Below are 19,032 nucleotides of genomic sequence, written 5' to 3'. Positions count from 1 at the left end.
GATAGGACATTTAAAATTTTTTCCCTCCAGGAGGCAAATATTGGAGAGGATTATGGCTCAGGTTTGGGGAGTCCTCCAGATCCTCATGCGCTTGTAAGCTCACTGGGTCAGGGGGTGCCATTCCCACTGGAGGATTAGTTCTCACTGAGTTCATAGCTGACTTGCTGTCATGAGGGTAAGGCCTGGCTGGAGCCCAGTCCTAGACAAGGCACAAACACCTCTCTGCTCAACTCGAGGACAAACACCTCTTTGTCCTCGACTGCAGGCCATTCTGCTGGACCATTTCCATGCTTGAGCCTCCAACCACAGACTACAACTTCTGAAACTAAAGGTCCACAGATCTTCCCTGCCTTTATACAGTAGGTGTTGTATCTCAGAGACCAGAAAGTGACCCAGAGAGTGACAGGAAAAGCTGGCTTGCAAGGTGATGGTGACTCTCTCTCCAACTTTGCTTCTTTAATGAGATCTTAAATATAAAGTAAACCAAAGAAGGAATATCCTGGCCTTAAACTTTCTCTCTCACATATATGAACATTTTAGCTACTTGGATGCTCCACAGTCCTTGCACAAATAGCTGGTATAAAGCTAATACGTCAGAGAAAAATCTCACATCCTTTACCACTGTCCTTAGCAACAAATAACACTTTGCAGTCTACCAGAGTGGCATTTGCGATGATGAACTTCAGAAGGCTGCTGGGCTGTAGGCTGCTGCTGAACACAATGGTTATCCTGCTATAGGTTTCACTGTATTAGTTCTTCTAAAACAAGTAACCATGGGTTTTCAAACCATGTGTTACCAACATTTTATGCTTTAGAAAAATCTCTTTTGACTGGTCTTTTTAAGTCAACAACTATGATTTTCCTCCATTCCTAGCAAACAAAATTATTATAAAATAAAATCTTAACCACATGTTAATATGTTTTGCTAATATATTCCAATATTGAAAAAAGAAAGTAAGATTTTTTTTTTTTGCAGTGGCTTGTAAATCCAATACTATGTAGCTGTCCAGCACAGAAATTCTGGATAATAATTTAGTATCTGTGTTAATTTCTTTACATTTCACAGGAGAGTCATAATATTTCTCCTTGAAGTGCTTCAAAACAGAATTAAATCATGCCAAAAATTAAATCAGAAAAGTGCTCAAAATGAATACAGGAAAATATACTTAAAATTAAAACACTGGTGTTAATTATTTAATAAAATATTCAAGCCTGAGTGTTTGAAATATGGCAAACTTCAATATTTCTTATAGTAATGACAGTATCATGCATAAGAATATTGTATGTAAATTGTCATTAAAGACAATTTTTGAAAATTCAGAATGGTGAATTAAATGTATAGATTAACTAGATTTTCTTATTAGAATTATCAGTCATAAAAGACAATTTCTGTGGCAAATTTTGTAAACAAAATCAAAGCCTTAAAAAACATTACAGCTAGAATTTTGGGGGGAAAAATCAGTCTTTCTATGTCACGCACTGGACGCTGGACCCTGGATACTGGAATATCCGTGACTCAGCCGGACAAGAACTCTGGGCGAGCTCAGCCCAGCACACAGCCAGTCCATGCGCTCTGAAAGCTGCTCTGTGGGATCAGTGTCTGACACCAGCTGTCTTTGATTCGGTCTTTTAAAGCAGAGCACCCAGCTTATCTCCTTCCGCAAATCACTGTGGTTTTTCCCTGTCTGTCTGTGTCTGGAGATCTCAGCATGAAAGCACTGCTTATAGTCTCCAGCAGGACCTTGGAAGGAGCACCAACCCGAGACTGTGACCAGGGCCGATGGCGGGCACTGTCCCTCAGGCCGGCAGCAACCACCCGAGGGAAGGTCAGAGCTCCTCGGGTCGGTCCCAGCTCACTTTCCACTCACTTGCACAGAGCCTTGCTCTTCCCGCCCCGGCTTCCTCCAAGCGTGCCCGGCCTCAGACCCCTCACCAGGGCGATTTATCAGACAAGCATTTCTTCAACCCAGATCTCCCTTGTGAACTTCACACCCAGGTAGCCAGCTGTCAAGTCTGTATTTCTATTTGAATGGGCTCGAAGTGCCCCACACTGGGCGCACTGGGAAGCAGAACAGCTCTCACCCCCAGCTGCCTTCCCATGCCCACCGCCGTGTCTGTCTCCTCTTAGCACCTCATCTCATTTGTATTCCACTATACCAGGTGATTTTGAGCTGTATTTTTATCTTAATATATTATCATGTCTGTGATATTGAGTTCTCAGTACAATAATCTTCCCAAGTTTACAAAAGCCCTAATATGAATATGGGTTCATATGAGTGTGTGTCTTAGCAAACAAACGCTGTCATGCAGTTCCAGTGGATTGCAGGGGCTGTGTGTCTCTCAAGTATCACACTCCCACTGTGTCACAGGAATAAATTACACTCGTCAGTCTAGATGATGAATTAATTAATCAGAAATTATTGCCCATACTTCCCACTGATTATAAATTTATTATTTTTCAATTAAGAATCTTAAAATAAATGTAAATTGACAAGTTTGACATTTCAAGAGTTTGTTCTATTTTAAAATACAATATACAGCTATGTAAAATGTATATCTGGCTTTCTTTTGCTAATTATATACATGGTAATATATGTTCCCAGTTTATGGCTAATTTCCATTTTGGGTTTTAACCCTTAGGAACCTAAAAAACTCAAAGCTAAAAGTTACAAGTATGTGTTGTCTTCTATTTTCATGAATGTTTGAACTGTTTTAGCTTCATTTTGAAAGTATTTTAAATTCTTTTCTGTGTAAATATGAGAGCAGAATTTAAAATTTTTTCCTACATGAGCAGCAAAAGGGAATATCTGTGTGTTTCCCTGTCATACAGTGCCATGGACTGTGCTTCCTATTCTGGATTTCCTCCTTCTTCATTTCTGGAGTCACCACTATGTGCTGTATGATTGCTTTCTTAGACATGGGCTCATCACATGTAGTTTCAATTAAACTAGATTTACAATAAACAACCATATTTGGTTTCCACCGTATACTTTTTCAAAAATAATTTCTTATTCTTATCTTTTTAGATTTAAAAGTAAATTTTAGACAGCTTACCATGTCTTTAAAATATTTTTATTTTTATTAGAATTTATATATTACTTCAAAGGGAAATAATATACACTGAGTATGAAAAAATCTATTCAGATTTTACATGAATTTCCAAATGTTTCTTGATTTGTCTACATGAAAATGTAAATATTTAATTAATTTATTCTTTGCAATACACAGATTTCTTCCACTGTGAATAGGATTCTTGTAACTATTTGAATGTATATTTGAATGTATTGCTGCTGTTGTGTAAAACTAGTACTGATTTTTAGAGGTGCAAATTATATGCAGGACTTTGTTAATCTCTCATTCAAGCCAATAATGTAACTCAAATTTTCGTGGAGATTTCTGTGTACACGTTCCTCGGTTCCTAGGTGATGGTACCTGGGATGATGCTGGAATAGGAATGACGTCAGTGTGGTCCTGACTTCAGAGAAGATTTTTCATGATGATGAAACTGCTCAAAACTTTCGAGGCCCCAGGCCTTGCCTGCTGAAAATGTGTAACAATGCTGAATTTTACTGACCTTTTCACATGTGTGAAAGTGGCTTACATTTTTCACACAGTCTATTTCTTTGATTGCTATTGATGACAGATTATTTTGAGATCCATGCTTTCCTATGATTAGAGAAGTCATGATGTCTTACGATGAGCTTAAATTATTACTATTTATCTACAAATTTGTGTTATACTTTTAGTAGAGATTGTCTTTGGTTAAAATGTCTTTTTGTTTTGTGTCTTTAACCAGGGTGATCTGACTGTTATTCTCAGCCTGTCTGAACTGTAGACCTGGTGCTTCCTGACTACAGTATCTCACTTCCCTCTTCCTAGGGAGTGCACTTCAGAAAAGTAACTGCAAATTCTCTTCCTGCCCCTTTGCAGTGCACAAAACTTCTTGATTTTTGCCAGTTTCATAATTCATGGATCCATAACTCAAGTACCTAAAGCCACCCTTTCAGCACGAAATTATCAAGAAATGTGCAACACTTATCTTCCCGGTGGGTGCTGTGTGGGAAGGTAGCCATGACTTTGACAAGTGCCAGTTAGCAAGCACAGATGGCCCAGTGACACGGGCTGTCCCTCACTCATGCTGGGTTACTTTGCCACCACACCCACACCTAGTGCTTAAAATATCTGTTTCCGGTGGAGCTGAGTTCAGTCTCTCTTCTCCAGGGTAACAACCTCCCCCATTTCCACAGTATTGAATGAAGCCTCCGGCGTTACAAGTTGAACCCCGTCGGGGGCCAGTCTTCTTTGGCATCATGATTGTGCTACTGTCATGTCACACTTTTGGCAAGGCCCTTGCTGCTTGCCTTACCTGAGGCCGTTTGCAGAACACGGTTAAAGCTGTCTGCAAAGCCAGTCAGTAGCATTTTGAATTTAACTGTCTCTAGCTCATTTACAGTTTCTATGTAGTTAGCAAATTTTGGTCATTGAGACATTTTTCAAGATTGCCTACATCATCTAAATTTTAATCATAATTACATATATTTTAGTACTGTTTCAGCTATGATTTCATAATTCCTATTTTTCATGTAGAGTGCTACATACCACTTTCTATTTTTTACCTATGATTTCCTTTTCTGTCTCTGTTTTTTCCTCTCTTCTCTCTTTCTCTTTTATGTCTTTTTCTTGCCCCCATAACAGTTTTGTTAAAGGATTTTTACATTTTATTAATCCTTCAAAAATTCTCACTGATTGTATGATTTTATGACGCAGATGTGTTAAAATATAAATAAAACTGCGAATTCTGTGGCTTTTCTCTGCATCTCTTGGCCTAAATGCTATTTTAACAAAGAATTTATAACAAATACAGATGTGTAATATTAAATAAATGCATCTACGTGACCAAGTCAAGCACATACAGGCATCTTGGTTAGGGGGTTGTAGTTCAGTCAAAATCTTTTTCTTGTTTAATGCTTGCATCTCTTGCCTATGACTCTTTGAATAAACCTTACTTATTACCATCATAATCTGCACAGTTCCACATGATTTTTACTCTTACCGTCATCTACAGACTCATGCAGAAATGCGTCTTGACTGAAAGCAAAACTAACTAACGAGGTCTGCTGTCCTTCTTCCTCACGCCCAGAGTCGGTAGCACTTACGATGTCAGAAGCTGAGCCGCCCCCAGCAGCACGGGACTGGGAAGCCCCGCCTGCCCCACACGCCTCCCTCTTTCTGGGTGACAGTGCGGAGTGATGGGCAGAATTGGGAAGCTTTCTGGTGAAGATCACAGAGTCTGCTGAAACGGCCACATAACCCAGCCACACCAACATCTACTGAGCGCCTGCCACACGAAATGTTTTCCATCTGATTTGGGATTCGGTTGCATTTAGACCTGAGAGTTGTGTTATTGTGGTTGCTGCTGTTTCTTCCCTTGGCCTGGTCTTACGCTGGTACTGTAGTCCTCCGCTCACCCGGATGACCCCAGACCTCTGCCCCAAGCAACAAGGCACCCTTCCAGCAGGAAATGTCATTCAGGCTCTGGCTGAGTTTATTTCTCATGTTTTCCCAAATCTACAGCTTTGTATAAACGGCGGCCCCAGAGAAGCACTGGCTGCACTGGTTTTTGTTTCGCTGGGTGGAGTGTGGATGCTTTTGCCTACAAACTTGGTTAGCTGCCATGTGATGGCTTACAGTCACTGCTGGCTGCCTGATGTGGTGGCCTTGACAGCACGGGAAGACTCCTGCCCTGCAGTTCTGAGCCAGGAGGGCTCCACGGTGGCTGCTACGTTGCTTTCTGTTTTGCCATTCACCAAATTATAGATTTACTTCTTGAGTGCGCATGGATTTGCCTTTGAAAACTTTATCCATCAACATGTTATTGTTGACCTTAAGGACTGCAGCAGAGTATTTCCATTTTCTTGGAAAATGAAGTTCTGAAAAAGGCAGATTCCATAGTTCTACCACATAATTACTGTCACAGTCTCTGCACGTGAGTCATGAACAACATTTTTATTTTAATACAATAGGCAATTTTAGTGCCTACTCAGACTTAATAGCATGAGTTAGAATATATCTCTACATTTAAAGAAAATATAGTATAGTTATTTAAATGTTATAAGATTAATTCAGCAATGTAGACTAATGCAGCACTGAAATTCACAGTATTGTCATACCACCTTACGCACAATATTCTGTTGGCAGAAATTCAGTCAAGCCTGTTAACAGACTCTGTTTACTGAAAGGAGTAATAAATCATTAACTAAAAATCGTTCTTTTGAAATGGATTTCTATTAGCATAGATTCACTGGAAGTGGGACTCTTCTGCTAAGTGTGAGAGGGAGCGATTCTGTTTAAAATAATAAAAATCTAAGAAACATCACCTCTCACAGAAGAACGTGAAAGGCACTTTGATACAGTGATTATACTTTACTGATAAAATGTCCAAGGACTGTCATTCCCATTCTTGAACTCTGGCTGGCTTTGGGGGCAGAAGAAGAAATAAAAAACCGCTAAATTTCCAAGTACCACTAACATTTCAGTACTTATTGGACAGAGATTATTGTCATTTCATGTGGGAAAACAATAACAGCTACTTAAATATGCGTCCTGCCAGTAAGTTGAAAGCCCAACTTCTAAAATAATAGTAATAGAATGAAACAAGTCTAATGATAGTATTTACTTGATTTTTTACAAACCCTTTCCAAAGTGGAAAGTAAAAATCCAAAGCTAGTGAATGAATATTTAACATAAAAATACATCTTCTTTCATGTGAACAGGCTATTGGTCACCCTGAGTCGGAAGTAGAGACTGGCTCTCTGCTGTGCAAGTGCGGAAAGCAGATAGAGGAGAAGAGAGGAGGAGAGAGAGGACTCCTGATCACAGGCTTCTAGGTATCAAAGACAGAAATGAACAAAAGCAGAGCATTCTTAATCAAAATGTAGGACTGTAAATTATCCCTGGATGTGCCTCAGCTTTGGTATTTTTGTCTTAGGTAAAGCAAAATGAATATAACATCACTGTGTGAATGAATCATTGCCATAAAACCATTTGAATTTAGATTCTGTAAATGTCCAGAATGCTCAATACTGAAATTACATTAAATAAACTAGCATTTAGATAAATCCAAGATAATTTCATTAGATTTAATTAATATCCTCTGAATAACAAAATCTAGCAATGTTTAGGTGCTTATTGGAAATTTAACATAGCATATGTGAGTCCTCTTGTGAGGCAAAGTATCCTAAATATTCCATCATCGTGCCATACTAACAAAATTGTGTGTAGCACCAAAGTACACCATGGGGATGACTTTACAGGTTAAGTTTTGGCTGTGATAATATACGTTTCAAGTCAAGCATAAAGTACTTAATGGATTTGGAGTACTTTAGAAAACATTAAGGACACATGTAGGCTGGAAAAAAATCATATTGTGCTCTGATGTTTCATTAAATAACAATTTTCTCTAACTTAATATTAACTGAAAAATTGGAAAACTCTGGATTAACGCTATGGTGTCTATACACTGTTACATTTCCTAGGCGGTTCTGCACGCAGCCTTCCTTCTTTTAACTGATTCTTCCCTTAATTTTCCCTTCTTGCTTTTCTTCATACCTTTCCCAACTCCAAACATGCTTATACTGGTTCACCAGGACTCCCTTTCTTTTCAGTGAAAAGTAGAAAATGACCATAACTTGAAACACTTCCTGTGAAGTCCTCTCACACTATCGGACAGTTTATCCAGATCGCCTTTGTGGGCTAAGTATAGAAGCAAGCAACCTCTAATTTTGCTACTCACCCTAGGAGGTGTGGTGCATGGTTTTCCAAGTTTTCATAACTTACTAATATGCTCACAAGGAAAAGTTCATAAAATTCCCTTGACACCAAGAATACTAGACAACTGAAGCACAGTGCTATGCCTTCATAACATACGTGGATTAGTTAGAAACTAAATACTATACACTGAAGTTAGCATATTCATTTGTGTTTTAGGGGAAATAATTCGATGTATCCAACTGCGCTGCTAAGGGAAGTCCAGACATGCCCTGTGGCACATTAGGTAAAACAGAGAGCTTCATTTTTAGGAGACTGTAGTTCTAATGCTGGCTCTGCTCCACATTCTGATACCTTTAAAAGGTGCTACAGTAGTCCAGTTTTACTTATCTGTAAAATGAGAGGATGGGTCTTTTACCTCTAAATCCTCCTACCTACAATATTTGTTTGATATTCTATTATAGCTGACCTTACAAAATGGAGAAATTTTAAGCATTTCACCTTAAATATTTGGGTTGTTTTGTATATTTGTGAAATATGGTTTCCTTCAAAGCCCCCACAGAATCCTGTGAAATAACAATAGCATAGGATTTTAAAGCTTTTTTCAGAATTTCTTGCATAGCTACTTGGCTGCTTTCTTGTATAATGCAGAATGTACTGACAGGAAGAGCTCCTTGGCCATGTTCAAAAGCACAAAGACATATGAAAACCATGGTCCTGAAAGTCCAAGAACACAAAGTTTTACCTTGTGGCAAATAATGGAATATGCAATGGGCAGATCAATGCAATTTTACATTTCACTTTACAACATTACCTTTCTCCTTTAGGGAAGCAGGGACCTTCACTTCTTTTTCCTTAATAATCTCTAGAAAGAAATATTGAGAATATATTTACAGCAATAATGTAGAGGTTTGAGAACACATTTATAATAGAGTCAACAAGCTATCAGTGAGCTGAGCTCACTGAGGTGGGAAGAAGTGGTGTTTCTCCATTTTCAACAATGATTTGTATCATCAGCCACAGAGCAACAACCATACACAATACATTAAGCTTTACTCTTATGTTTCATGCTGAGTACAGAGAAATCGCTGTGCAAGTGATAATATACTTGTTTATTTAAGATGACAAACATTTGGAGAGGAACTTACTTCTTTGTAAATTTAGAAAATACCAGACAGGATATAGAAATCTCTTTAAATTATTTAATCAGCACTAATTCAGCTTATTTCTTAAAAACAAACAACGAACGAAAAATACTGCATGCATCATGTAAATGTGGTGCCTTTATCTAGGATTAAAATTAAAATTAAAATTGAGAGATGATTTCATCTGTAAGTCCATATCATGAACTTTAAAAAACCTAAAAATTCAGATTACAGCTAAAATATGTCCAGTAATGCTGTACTGTACCAGTTTGAATTTAATGTGATTTTGACCATGTCGTATGGATGAGCACTATCTTGAATACCCTTATAATCCCCAGCTACTTGCTGGACTCTATTATAAAAGCCTACTATGAAATAGAAGATTAACTTGTTTTCTCTTTCCTCTCCAACATTAAAGTTCTGCATTCACTTTGTAGATAATAATAACTTTTCATGCAATGTGAAAACAGAAAGAAGAAAGCGCTGTACCAACCCAGCACTTCACTCTTGGGTGGGTCTGAAGTGCTGACATTGTAAACAATCACTCTATCAGTGACATGGAACGTGGCTCAGGAGGCACCAGGAAGTGGGTGAGAGGTTTTATGTCAAGTGAAAAAACGCAGGTGCAGAAAGGCAGATTCTGCGTCTAACTCATGGATTAATCTAGAAGACCAAACTGACCCAGGTAGGAGGTGAAGGCCAAGGAGACAGGTGGTGGAGAAAAAGGGAACCTTCACCCTAGGGTACAGCATTTAAATGGTAGAAATAAGCATCAGTAGCCTACTGCACAGAGCGCTGACGGTAGTAAAAGCCAGTGCATTGCACACTGTGAAGCTGCAAAAACAGTGGGTTTTTGAACGCTTTCACACAAAACTGTGGTATAGATTTTTAAATTAGTCTGCTTTCACTGTAAATACATTTCAAGACATCTTGTTATCCCCATAAATATACATTGTTTCTGTTCATTAATATTCAAATTTTAAAAAGCAAGATCCTTCAAAGCAAGATCTGTGTATAGTGTGGAGAATTTTTGAAAGTGGCTTTGGTGGCTTCCTAATACTCAGCTGCTGATGGTGCTAGATACGTATTGGGCAGATTTTTCTGGACTTCAGCATGTGACCACGCAATCAGAAGCCCTGGATGACCTATGTGCACAGGGAAACTCTATTACCTTTACTTCAGAGCTGATGAGGGTAATTTACTGCTCTTGGACCTCCTGGCAGAGGCCACAGAGCTAATGCACTTGAAGTGAGGAGGGCTGGCCCATATCAATTCCCAGTGGGGCGGCCTCCCCTTCCCTCCGGGCTCAGCTGTGGATGAAAATGTCTCTGCTGAAAGTCAGGGTAGAATATATCATCTAGGCAGAGGGTGCCTCCAGGATGACTTTGGCTTTGGTGGAGAACAAAGAAATCGGTACCATAAGAGATGCACTTTCATAAGGGATTCAAAGGCAGTAAACTCAGCATTTCAGCTTTGGAGAAAATTATCAGAAAGTAAAAATGATTTTTGCTTTTAAGCCTGTTAATTTCGAGGTTTCCTCTTGCAAGCTTGCACTGACTCTCCTGGGAGCCTTTCCATCAGGTTTCTAGTTGTAATAGCAGTATTTTTAAGGTTACAATAAACAGGAAGAAAGTATTTTGGGTATGGATAAATAACTAAATTTTTTAAGTGAGTGCAACCTATGCATTTTTTGTTTCCCCTGCCTGCAAAGGAGACATCAGCAATTCACTACATAGACATAGATAATTCCAGTAATAAGTTCTCATTATGATGTTACTGATTTGGGTACCTTTGTCTTTCACATCTGAAGAAGTCTTCCCAGATTTTTCTTTTTTAATTTCTAGAAGAGAGATCGTGAAAAGGAAGGGTTAGAAGGAATAGTAAGGAAAAAACTGCAGTTTCTTCACGTGTTTATTTCTTCTGACACTTATGGGAGCAGAGCCTCTGGTCTGGTATTCAGGATACAGTTGCTAGAGTTGTCTCCTGGGATATTTTGCAATTAAGGTATTGAACTGAAAATGCAAAAAAATAAAACATAAGCCCGTGAATTATTATCACAAGGGGAAGATGACGGCAGTGACAAACTAGGTACAAATGAACTGCTGCGCCTCTGTCAGGTAATCAGTAACATTGTCTACTAACTACTATTAAGCAACGTTCCCCGCTGTTTGTCATTTAATGCTGTCATTCAACAGACCAGGAGATATGTAGGTTTGCTATTAATTCCACTTTTCATCCAAGGCGATTAAATCACTTTCCCAGGGCCATTCCATGGGCAGCGGGCTCTGCACTAACACTTCATGCTGAGCTGCACAGGCGCTGTACCTATCAGCTCAGTAACTGTACGGAGCCGTCAGGACGGGTGGGAAGCACAGTACTGGAAAACAGCTCTTGGAAGGCTGAAAGGACTTTGACTAACACAGATGAAAGAGGAGTTTTCCCAGTGGGGTGAGGGGGAAATAGAGGCACATCTGAGAAGAGGAGAGTGAACTCACAGGACCGGGAGGGCAGCACAGTGGGTGGGCTTGGCTTATGGCTGTGTGAATCAACTTTGAACTATGCACCCCAGGAAAGCCAGGCTGTGGGACTTCTGAGGCTGGTGCCCAGAGACCAGGCTGTTCCCACTGGCTCATCTGGCTCTCATGTAAGAGAATCAAACTGCACCACCATGCTGGAGAAGCCACACACACAGTCACCAGCTGCAACTGCTCTCAGCCCAGCGGCCACCACCAGGGGCCAGCAAGCCATGTGAGCCACCTTGCACACTCAGCAGTGGATGATTTCACACAACTCTCACCCAAACTGACATCCAACTGCAGCCACCTGGCACCAAGTGACCATCGCCTAGCTTATCCTTCCCAAGTACCAGACCCGCTCCTTGTGAGTAAAGTGAAATCAACTGTTCTTTTCCACCATTCAGCCTGGAAGTAGCCTAAACATACAAACAATACACCAAAAAACAGTTACCTAGGCACAAAGTATTGGACTGTGAGATTAATTCTGTATTAGGGACATGCAGGTAAGAGAGAAAGGATTAATAAAGGATTAATAATTAATTTAAAACTGTAGAATGTTTTCAGTGAGAAGATGTCACTTAGTTTAGGTGTATAAATTGTGCAGAAAGGTCACTTAGCTATATAACTGCTTGTGAAATATAAATTTCAAGATTTTTGCTTAGAAGAAAACCTGGATAACTTCCTGGGTTTACAGGAGGATCAGAGCCCATCAACTGAGATCGAGTAGCAAAAAGCACAGCATCTTCGGCTGGAATGTATTTTGGGTCACATGTCAACAAGATACCCAAAAAGAAGAGTCTGGGAAGCAATGGAAAAAACAGAAGAAGTTCAGACTGTATGTGAGGTGTCCAGAACAGAGCAAAAGCCTTATTTTTAAAGGAAACTATCTTTACCCTGCTAACATATTAACCACCCCCCGTTTGTACTGCTTGCTTCACAGAGACTGACCGCACTCAGTGAATAAGTTTTTCACGTGAAACTTAAAGAAACCAAAAAGCTAAAATATTGTTTCCTTGAAGACACATGAAAACTTTGAATAAAGAAAGATAGTAAGACTGAGGTGCTCAGATGCAATGTTTTACCTGCATCTTTTAAACTCAGTGTCAAAACAATTAAAAAATAAAAAAAGGTAAATCCAGAGTCAAATAACTTGCCCATATTATCGTTTGAATACTCAAATTAGCAACATTAGTTTTATGAATTGTATGTACCATTGACAGATCTTTAAAAATAAAAAAACACATAAATGATGATCAAATTGCTATGCTAATTAAGTTTTAACTTTCCAGATTAAAATACATTTCTTTGGGAATGAACATATACAAGTGCAGTGAACCCAGGGATTTATTTTTCAAAATTTTTCAGTTAATAGCCTGAATACATTTAATTAAGAAAGATAAATTGCAAGCCAGTCTTTTCTTTATTTTCCTAAGAAAAAAGCAAACAAATAAAGGAACAGAATGTTTTGTAACAGAGCAAACATCCAGAGAGTTCTCCTCTGGCATAGACAACCGGAGACAGGGAGTTTTCAGACATGTTTAAGGAGACTATCATGGATGGCACTTATGATCACTCATTGTTCTGTATGCTCCAATCCATATCAGTTTTTATCAGTGATGTTTTACTAGGCTATTAACAAAAACGTTTTTATTAGACATCCTGGCTTGATACTCATGTCAGATAACTAAAATGACAAAAGATTGGGAATTGGAAGATTTAAAAGATCTTGGCGTGATCGTTAGGTAGTCGAGGGCTTTGAGCTGAGTAACAAACCAAATTCAAAATTCTTAGCCTCTCATTTCCAGTTTGCTCTACTGAAGGGCTCAGAAATATTATTTCAAAAACTATCTTTAAGTTATTTTAGAGAGACATTGATAATTTGAGGATTTTTTAAATGACTATAATGAGTAAAAATAATGCACTAAAAGTTTTAAAAAATTTTTAAAAGAAAAGAATATTTTTAAGTAACCAAAGAAACAGCTTTACCCCAGGTTTAGTGATAATTTCTCAGTGAGTACTAAGTCTGTGTCTACCAGCCAGCACTGGAGTGTTCATTTTCTTTGCAACATCTTCATGCTTCTTCCTTCATTATGCTGCACTGTTTATAAGGTTTTTAAATTGTGCTCAATTAAATGATTATTTTAATATTTCATATATGAATACCTAACGTGAATTTGTCAATATTTTATATTAATTTGGAAGTCATTTGGATAGAGGTGTGTTTAAAAAGCTACTTTATAATATTCTTCTATGTAGAACTGCAAACTCCAAACTCCAAAACTCCAAAATATAAATTTTATAAATCAACATAGAGATGTTCAAATTAAATGTTTTTCAATATTGTGATCATAAATATCATGAAGGGAAATCAAATATATTGCTTTTTTATGTAAAGCTAATTTTAAATTCTTTTGAGAAGTCCCCAGAAGCTACCCGTGAACTTTTAATTAAGTGCAACTTGTTTGAAAACCGTCCTTAACTTTCTCTTTGTGCTATTTAGTCATCCCATCCTCTATTTGTTAAATAGTTACTCATATTTGTACTTTTAAAACATATTTTTCCTAAATATTTATTCAAAATTTTTTTTTACATTACAGCATTTCTAATTCACTTACATTTACACACTGGTGTGCTTTTTACCTTTGCTACCCTTGTTGGATTTATATTATAAACATTTAGTTTAATTTATAAGGATAAAATTTCATAACTTATGCTGTCCTCTACCTCTGGCTGGACAATCCTACTAAAAAGCACAGATTAAAATCTGTTCGAATGACTGACTACCATCCGTACCTAAGAGGCTGTGTGAGGTATTTACTCCACAAGTGTCTGTAGAGGCAGGAAACCAGATTGCTGCCTTGAGTTAAATTGTGTCCACAGAGCAGGGAGGTGCAGTGAGTTTTAAGGCACCATTTACGTAACAGCATTTGGCACTTACCAAATGCACCTTCCCACTGAAGCACTGAATGTTCTAGACAAGCAGGCGGCACCTGCGTGCTGAAGCTGTGATGCGTACCACGACCCAAGAAGTCAGCCGACTGGTAGGCACAACACTGGCCTCAACGTGGACCCCACAGTTATGGGGAGAGAAGTCCTGAGTTTCTGCCTCCTCATTCCAGCTCTCTTGGCAACTTCTCCTTACAGGGGTAGAGGTCTGTAGATTTTATCTAAGCTGAGGGTCCTCTCCTGAACTCATTTAGGGACGCTCTCTTTTGATTAATTTGGAACCAGCTTTGTAACAAGCCTACTTTGTAGCTCTGTTTCGTGGCTGCCTATGTGGCTTTGAAATTGTGATCACCATTACACACGAGTCACGAGAACACTAATGGAAATTCCAAAGGCTTCTCACACTTGGCACACTTGATGTCACACTTGGCATTTTAATTCATCTCTCTCCCTCCAGCTCTTTGAGAAAGGTTGGCAATGTGTAATGATTTCAGAAATAAATTAAGTCAGTCCTTTCATTTGATAAGGAATTAGAGACATGAGTTCAGCGTCTGTTAGCATTTAGGAAATGAGATACAGTAGAGCATCACAGGACAAAGTGAGTGATGGAGCGCACACCTACCACCATGGCCTGTTTTACAAGAAGTATTCGTGATAAAATTTTCTTCCCATAATCATGGTACATCTAAGATGGCAGCTCCATGTTTGGATCAAGCAAATAAGGGCAGGGCTAGGTCCTGGTCATTCTTGCATCCACATGTCTTGATGGAGCACGATTTTGTGCGGTCAGGCATTGCTACCCCAGGTCTTCTCTCCACATGTGTGTCCAGGGAGGTCGGGGTTACTGATGTGGGAAGGGAAACAGAGGGCCAACCTGAAGCCAGAAGACCTGGTGGAAAAGTGCCAGCCGCCCCGCCCTGTGCCCCGAGGGCCTAGCACCAGAGCATGATCCACAGTGTAATCAATAGTGAATCTTCAGAGCCGCTTGCCTCAACGGCCTCGCGGTGGCCACTGCTGAAGCAGTTACTATGTTGCCTTCCGGACATCAGCAATGAAACAAGCCTCTGTCAAATAAATTAATAACTTTGCCATGTCTTGGGCTGACCACCTTTTATCAGGGAACATGCAGTCTTCACATGAAATTCTACCCTCATGGTCAACTTTCATTGTCAAGTATTTTCTGGTGTAAGTGTTAAGGAAACTTAAATTATCAATAGTTAATAGTTTCCCTGGACAAAAAGGAAAATTACACATATATTTTATCCTGATATTTACCGTGTTTATTTTGAACCTGTGAAATTTGGAGTGAATTTTTAAAATTAAATAATCTCATGTTTATATTTAAAAGTTTATGTAAATCTTTTTTTAATAATCTGTAATCATCTGTCAATTTTAGACATACTATGTTATATTATATTTTTTTAGGTGGTATTGGGGATTGAGTCGAAGGCCTTGAGCTCCAAGCCCCAGCCTCCTTTAAAAAATTGTTGGTTTTAGACAATATCTTGCCCAGGTTGGGCTCAAATTCATGAATCTCCTGGGTCAGCCACCCTCAGTGTTAGCATTACAGGAAGGCACCGGCACACCCTGCAGCTCTATGTTTATAACAGTCTTGTAACCCATTTTGAGTCATTTTTTGTGCTTCACTTTATAATTTGGAACCCTCTTCTGATCTCAGAAATCACCTCGTCATAATATAAATGTTCAAATAAAATTGAATTAAAAGAATGAAAATTGAACATTTAAACCAATATAATTCAAGCATCAATTTATAAATTATTAATATAATAGCAATAATTAGGCTTTTTAAAATTTATTCTGCTATTTATCATATAGAGTATCAGAATATAGTACTTTGAAATGCAAGTACTGGGTAAATTCTTTGAGATTTCTGTGCACTATTGAAAACTAGTATTTTCATTTTTAGAGCAGATTTATATCAAGGTCTCTATTGTGGAACAAATGTTTGTTTCCCAAAATGTGTTTGCTGAAACCCTAATGCCCCAGGTCTAAGTGAGAAGGAGGGGCCTTGGCGTCATCACTGTAAAGCACGAGTGGAATTAATGCCCTTACAACAAAGGGCTGGATCCCTCTTGCCTGCCTTCTGTCCTATAAGGACATAAGAGGACCCTCGTCTGCAGCCCCAAACTGGGCTCTGACCACAGCTGAACCACACTGGCAGCCTGAGCCTGGATTGCCAGACCCAGCATCTGCTAGAAAGGAATGTCTGTGATCTCTGAGCCACTTCATATGCTGCACTTTACTAGAGCAGCCCTGACTACGAGTCTCTCTCCAATACTGCAGCTTCCCCCACCTGCCTGAGGGCAGCAGCTTTGTCAAACCCACGCACTGAGGTTGTTCCTCCTAATACCCATGGTTTGTGCCAGGCCCACTCCTCAACTGTATGGGTTTTGTCTATGACAATGTTCCCCCTTATCATCACATCTGATGGAAGAGTCTCACTGCCCTTAAAATTCTCTGAGATCTCCCCTTTCTCCAAACTTTTGGTAACCAGCAAACTTTTAAATTTCTCAGTAATTTTTCCAGACTGCCTTTTAGTTGAAATTGCACAATATGTGGGATTTTGACATTGATTTATTTAACTTAGAACTATATCTTTTTAAAGCTTGATAACTCATGAGTGTTAGCACTGAATAACAATCCCACTCTTTGGATGGACCAGAATTGATGTTTCCATTCATCTATTGAAAGACATCTTGGTTGCTTTGCAATGCCAGATATCAATAAAATTGCCAAGCACATTTATGGAGTAGTTTCTTGTGTGGATAGATTTTTTTTTCCACTTATTTGAGAAAATATCAAGAGTGTGATTGCTGTCTCTCCCAGTATGGGTATATTTTCTCTTTTGTTAAGAAATCGCCTGTCTTCTAAGCTGGCTTTGGGTCAGGGGAAGATGCAAATTCCTGATGTTTCACACTCTCTCCAGCATTTGCTGTCAGTGTTCTGGGTTTTAGCCAGCGCCATAGACATGCAATGATATTTAATTTTTTTTTTTTTTTTTTGCTGGTGGTTGGCTTGTTTCCTTTGTCCAGTGTAAGTGCTTGTGTGTACTCTGGATTCTAAGCCCTCATCAAGCAGGCATGTGTCACGAAGTCCTCACCAAGTCCTCATGGCGATATCTTGTGCAGAAGTTTTCACTTTTAGTGAAGTATAATTTTCTTCTTTTTCTTTCATGGATCACATCTTTGGAGTTATTAATTAAAAGTCCTCCCTAAGCCTAGATGTTTCTCCTGTGATGCATCCTAAGGGTCTTTATGACCCTTATGTGTGCTTTACATTTAGATTTATGATGTACTGTGTCGATTTTGGGGGTATGCATCAGAGTCTGCTACTAGATTACTTTTTTTCTTACAGATATTAGGTTGTTCCACCACCATTTGTGGAAAACACTAGACTTTTCCTACGGAATTGCTTTTGTTACTTTGTTAAGCGCCAGTTCACCAAATTTTAGATTTATTTTTAGGCTCACTATTATTTTCCATTTTTTTAATCTATGTTTTTTTAATCTATGTTAATTACTGGACATCTATAGTAAATAGGTGTAAAATCTTGTACAGTCATTTCATCAAATTTGTTCTTCTTTAGGTGATGTACTGGGTGTTTTGGGACTCTTAACTCTCCATACAAACTTTGAACTTTATCAGTATCCACAGGTGACTTCTGGGGTTTTGATGGGTTAGCATGGAAGCTATGGAGCAATTTGGGAAGAACTGATATTTTAGCACTATTGAGTCTTTCTATCCATGAATATAGAGTTTCTTGGATTTGTTTAATTCTTGTATTATTTCATCAGTTTTGTAGTTTTCTTCAGTTATAAATGAGGAAAATCTAAAATATCATCACAGCCACCCACCAGTACGTAAAGAGAATACTATAGTCACACGCACAGTGCTCTGGCCATGGTATAAGTGTCAAAAAACGCAACCCGGGAGACTAAAATCAGAAGCCACAGCAACTTTGGCTTTTGTAATGGATTCTGAAATGGATTCATGGTTTGGCAAAAGAAAAACAGAAAAACACCCTAGACAGAGGAAGAAAGCAAGAAAACTGTGAAGGTAGATGCTCTTTGAATCATGGCCAGAGAGCAGTGAGCCTAGGCAGGGAAGTCTCAGGGAAGCAGAGTAGAGAAGGGCCCTGCAGTCTCCTGGTAAGAAGTTTAAACTTATTTTTTAACAATGAGGAGTCCTTAACGATGTAGAGTTGAAATGTTTTTACAGCCACTGTGTCAGTGTAATGGAAGTGGCTATACACTGCGGAATTGCAGTAGTTAGGAAGTCCTTGCTGCTGCTTGGGAAGATGAGCTGAGCACCCCAAAAGCTCTGTGACCCACATTATCCTCCCCACAGACACAGCATGTGTCTCACTTCACAGCTGAATTTCTGTATCATGAGTGTAATTTCTACACATTGTGAGCCATCAATGCGGAAATTCGTGTTTAGAGAAATTCCATTGTTAATTTCTTTAACATCCAATAGTGTGCTTTCTTCTTGAAAAGAAGACACATTGCTACATTTCAAAATTTAAATGTAACCTAAAAATACTTCAAATATTTCTATTTTGCTTGGAAGATATTTATAATATTTTTAAATATTTTCATTTTGGTATCCAAATATGATTTCCTTCTTGTACTTTGATAC

At 38.7% G+C, this 19,032-nt stretch overlaps 1 protein-coding gene across 19 annotated transcripts in view; it reads right to left on the bottom strand.

Moving 5' to 3' along the window:
- Positions 1–19,032, bottom strand: part of Trdn (triadin) — a 319,660-nt gene that overhangs the window by 66,654 nt on the left and 233,974 nt on the right. For all 19 annotated transcript variants that reach the window (XM_063235062.1, XM_063235064.1, XM_063235065.1 and 16 more), the window contains 2 exons: positions 10,702–10,752; positions 8,582–8,632 (listed from right to left, as the gene is read on the bottom strand). In XM_063235062.1, coding sequence (XP_063091132.1) covers positions 8,582–8,632; positions 10,702–10,752 — 102 coding nt within the window. The remainder of the gene's footprint in view (positions 1–8,581; positions 8,633–10,701; positions 10,753–19,032) is intronic.

This window comes from Cavia porcellus, unplaced genomic scaffold (assembly GCF_034190915.1).
Source record: "Cavia porcellus strain 051 isolate PalLab524CR breed Dunkin Hartley unplaced genomic scaffold, mCavPor4.1 scaffold_24, whole genome shotgun sequence".
Classification (NCBI taxonomy): domain Eukaryota; kingdom Metazoa; phylum Chordata; class Mammalia; order Rodentia; family Caviidae; genus Cavia; species Cavia porcellus.
Note: the sequence above shows the minus strand (reverse complement) of the source record. Positions and strands in the feature narration are given on the sequence as shown.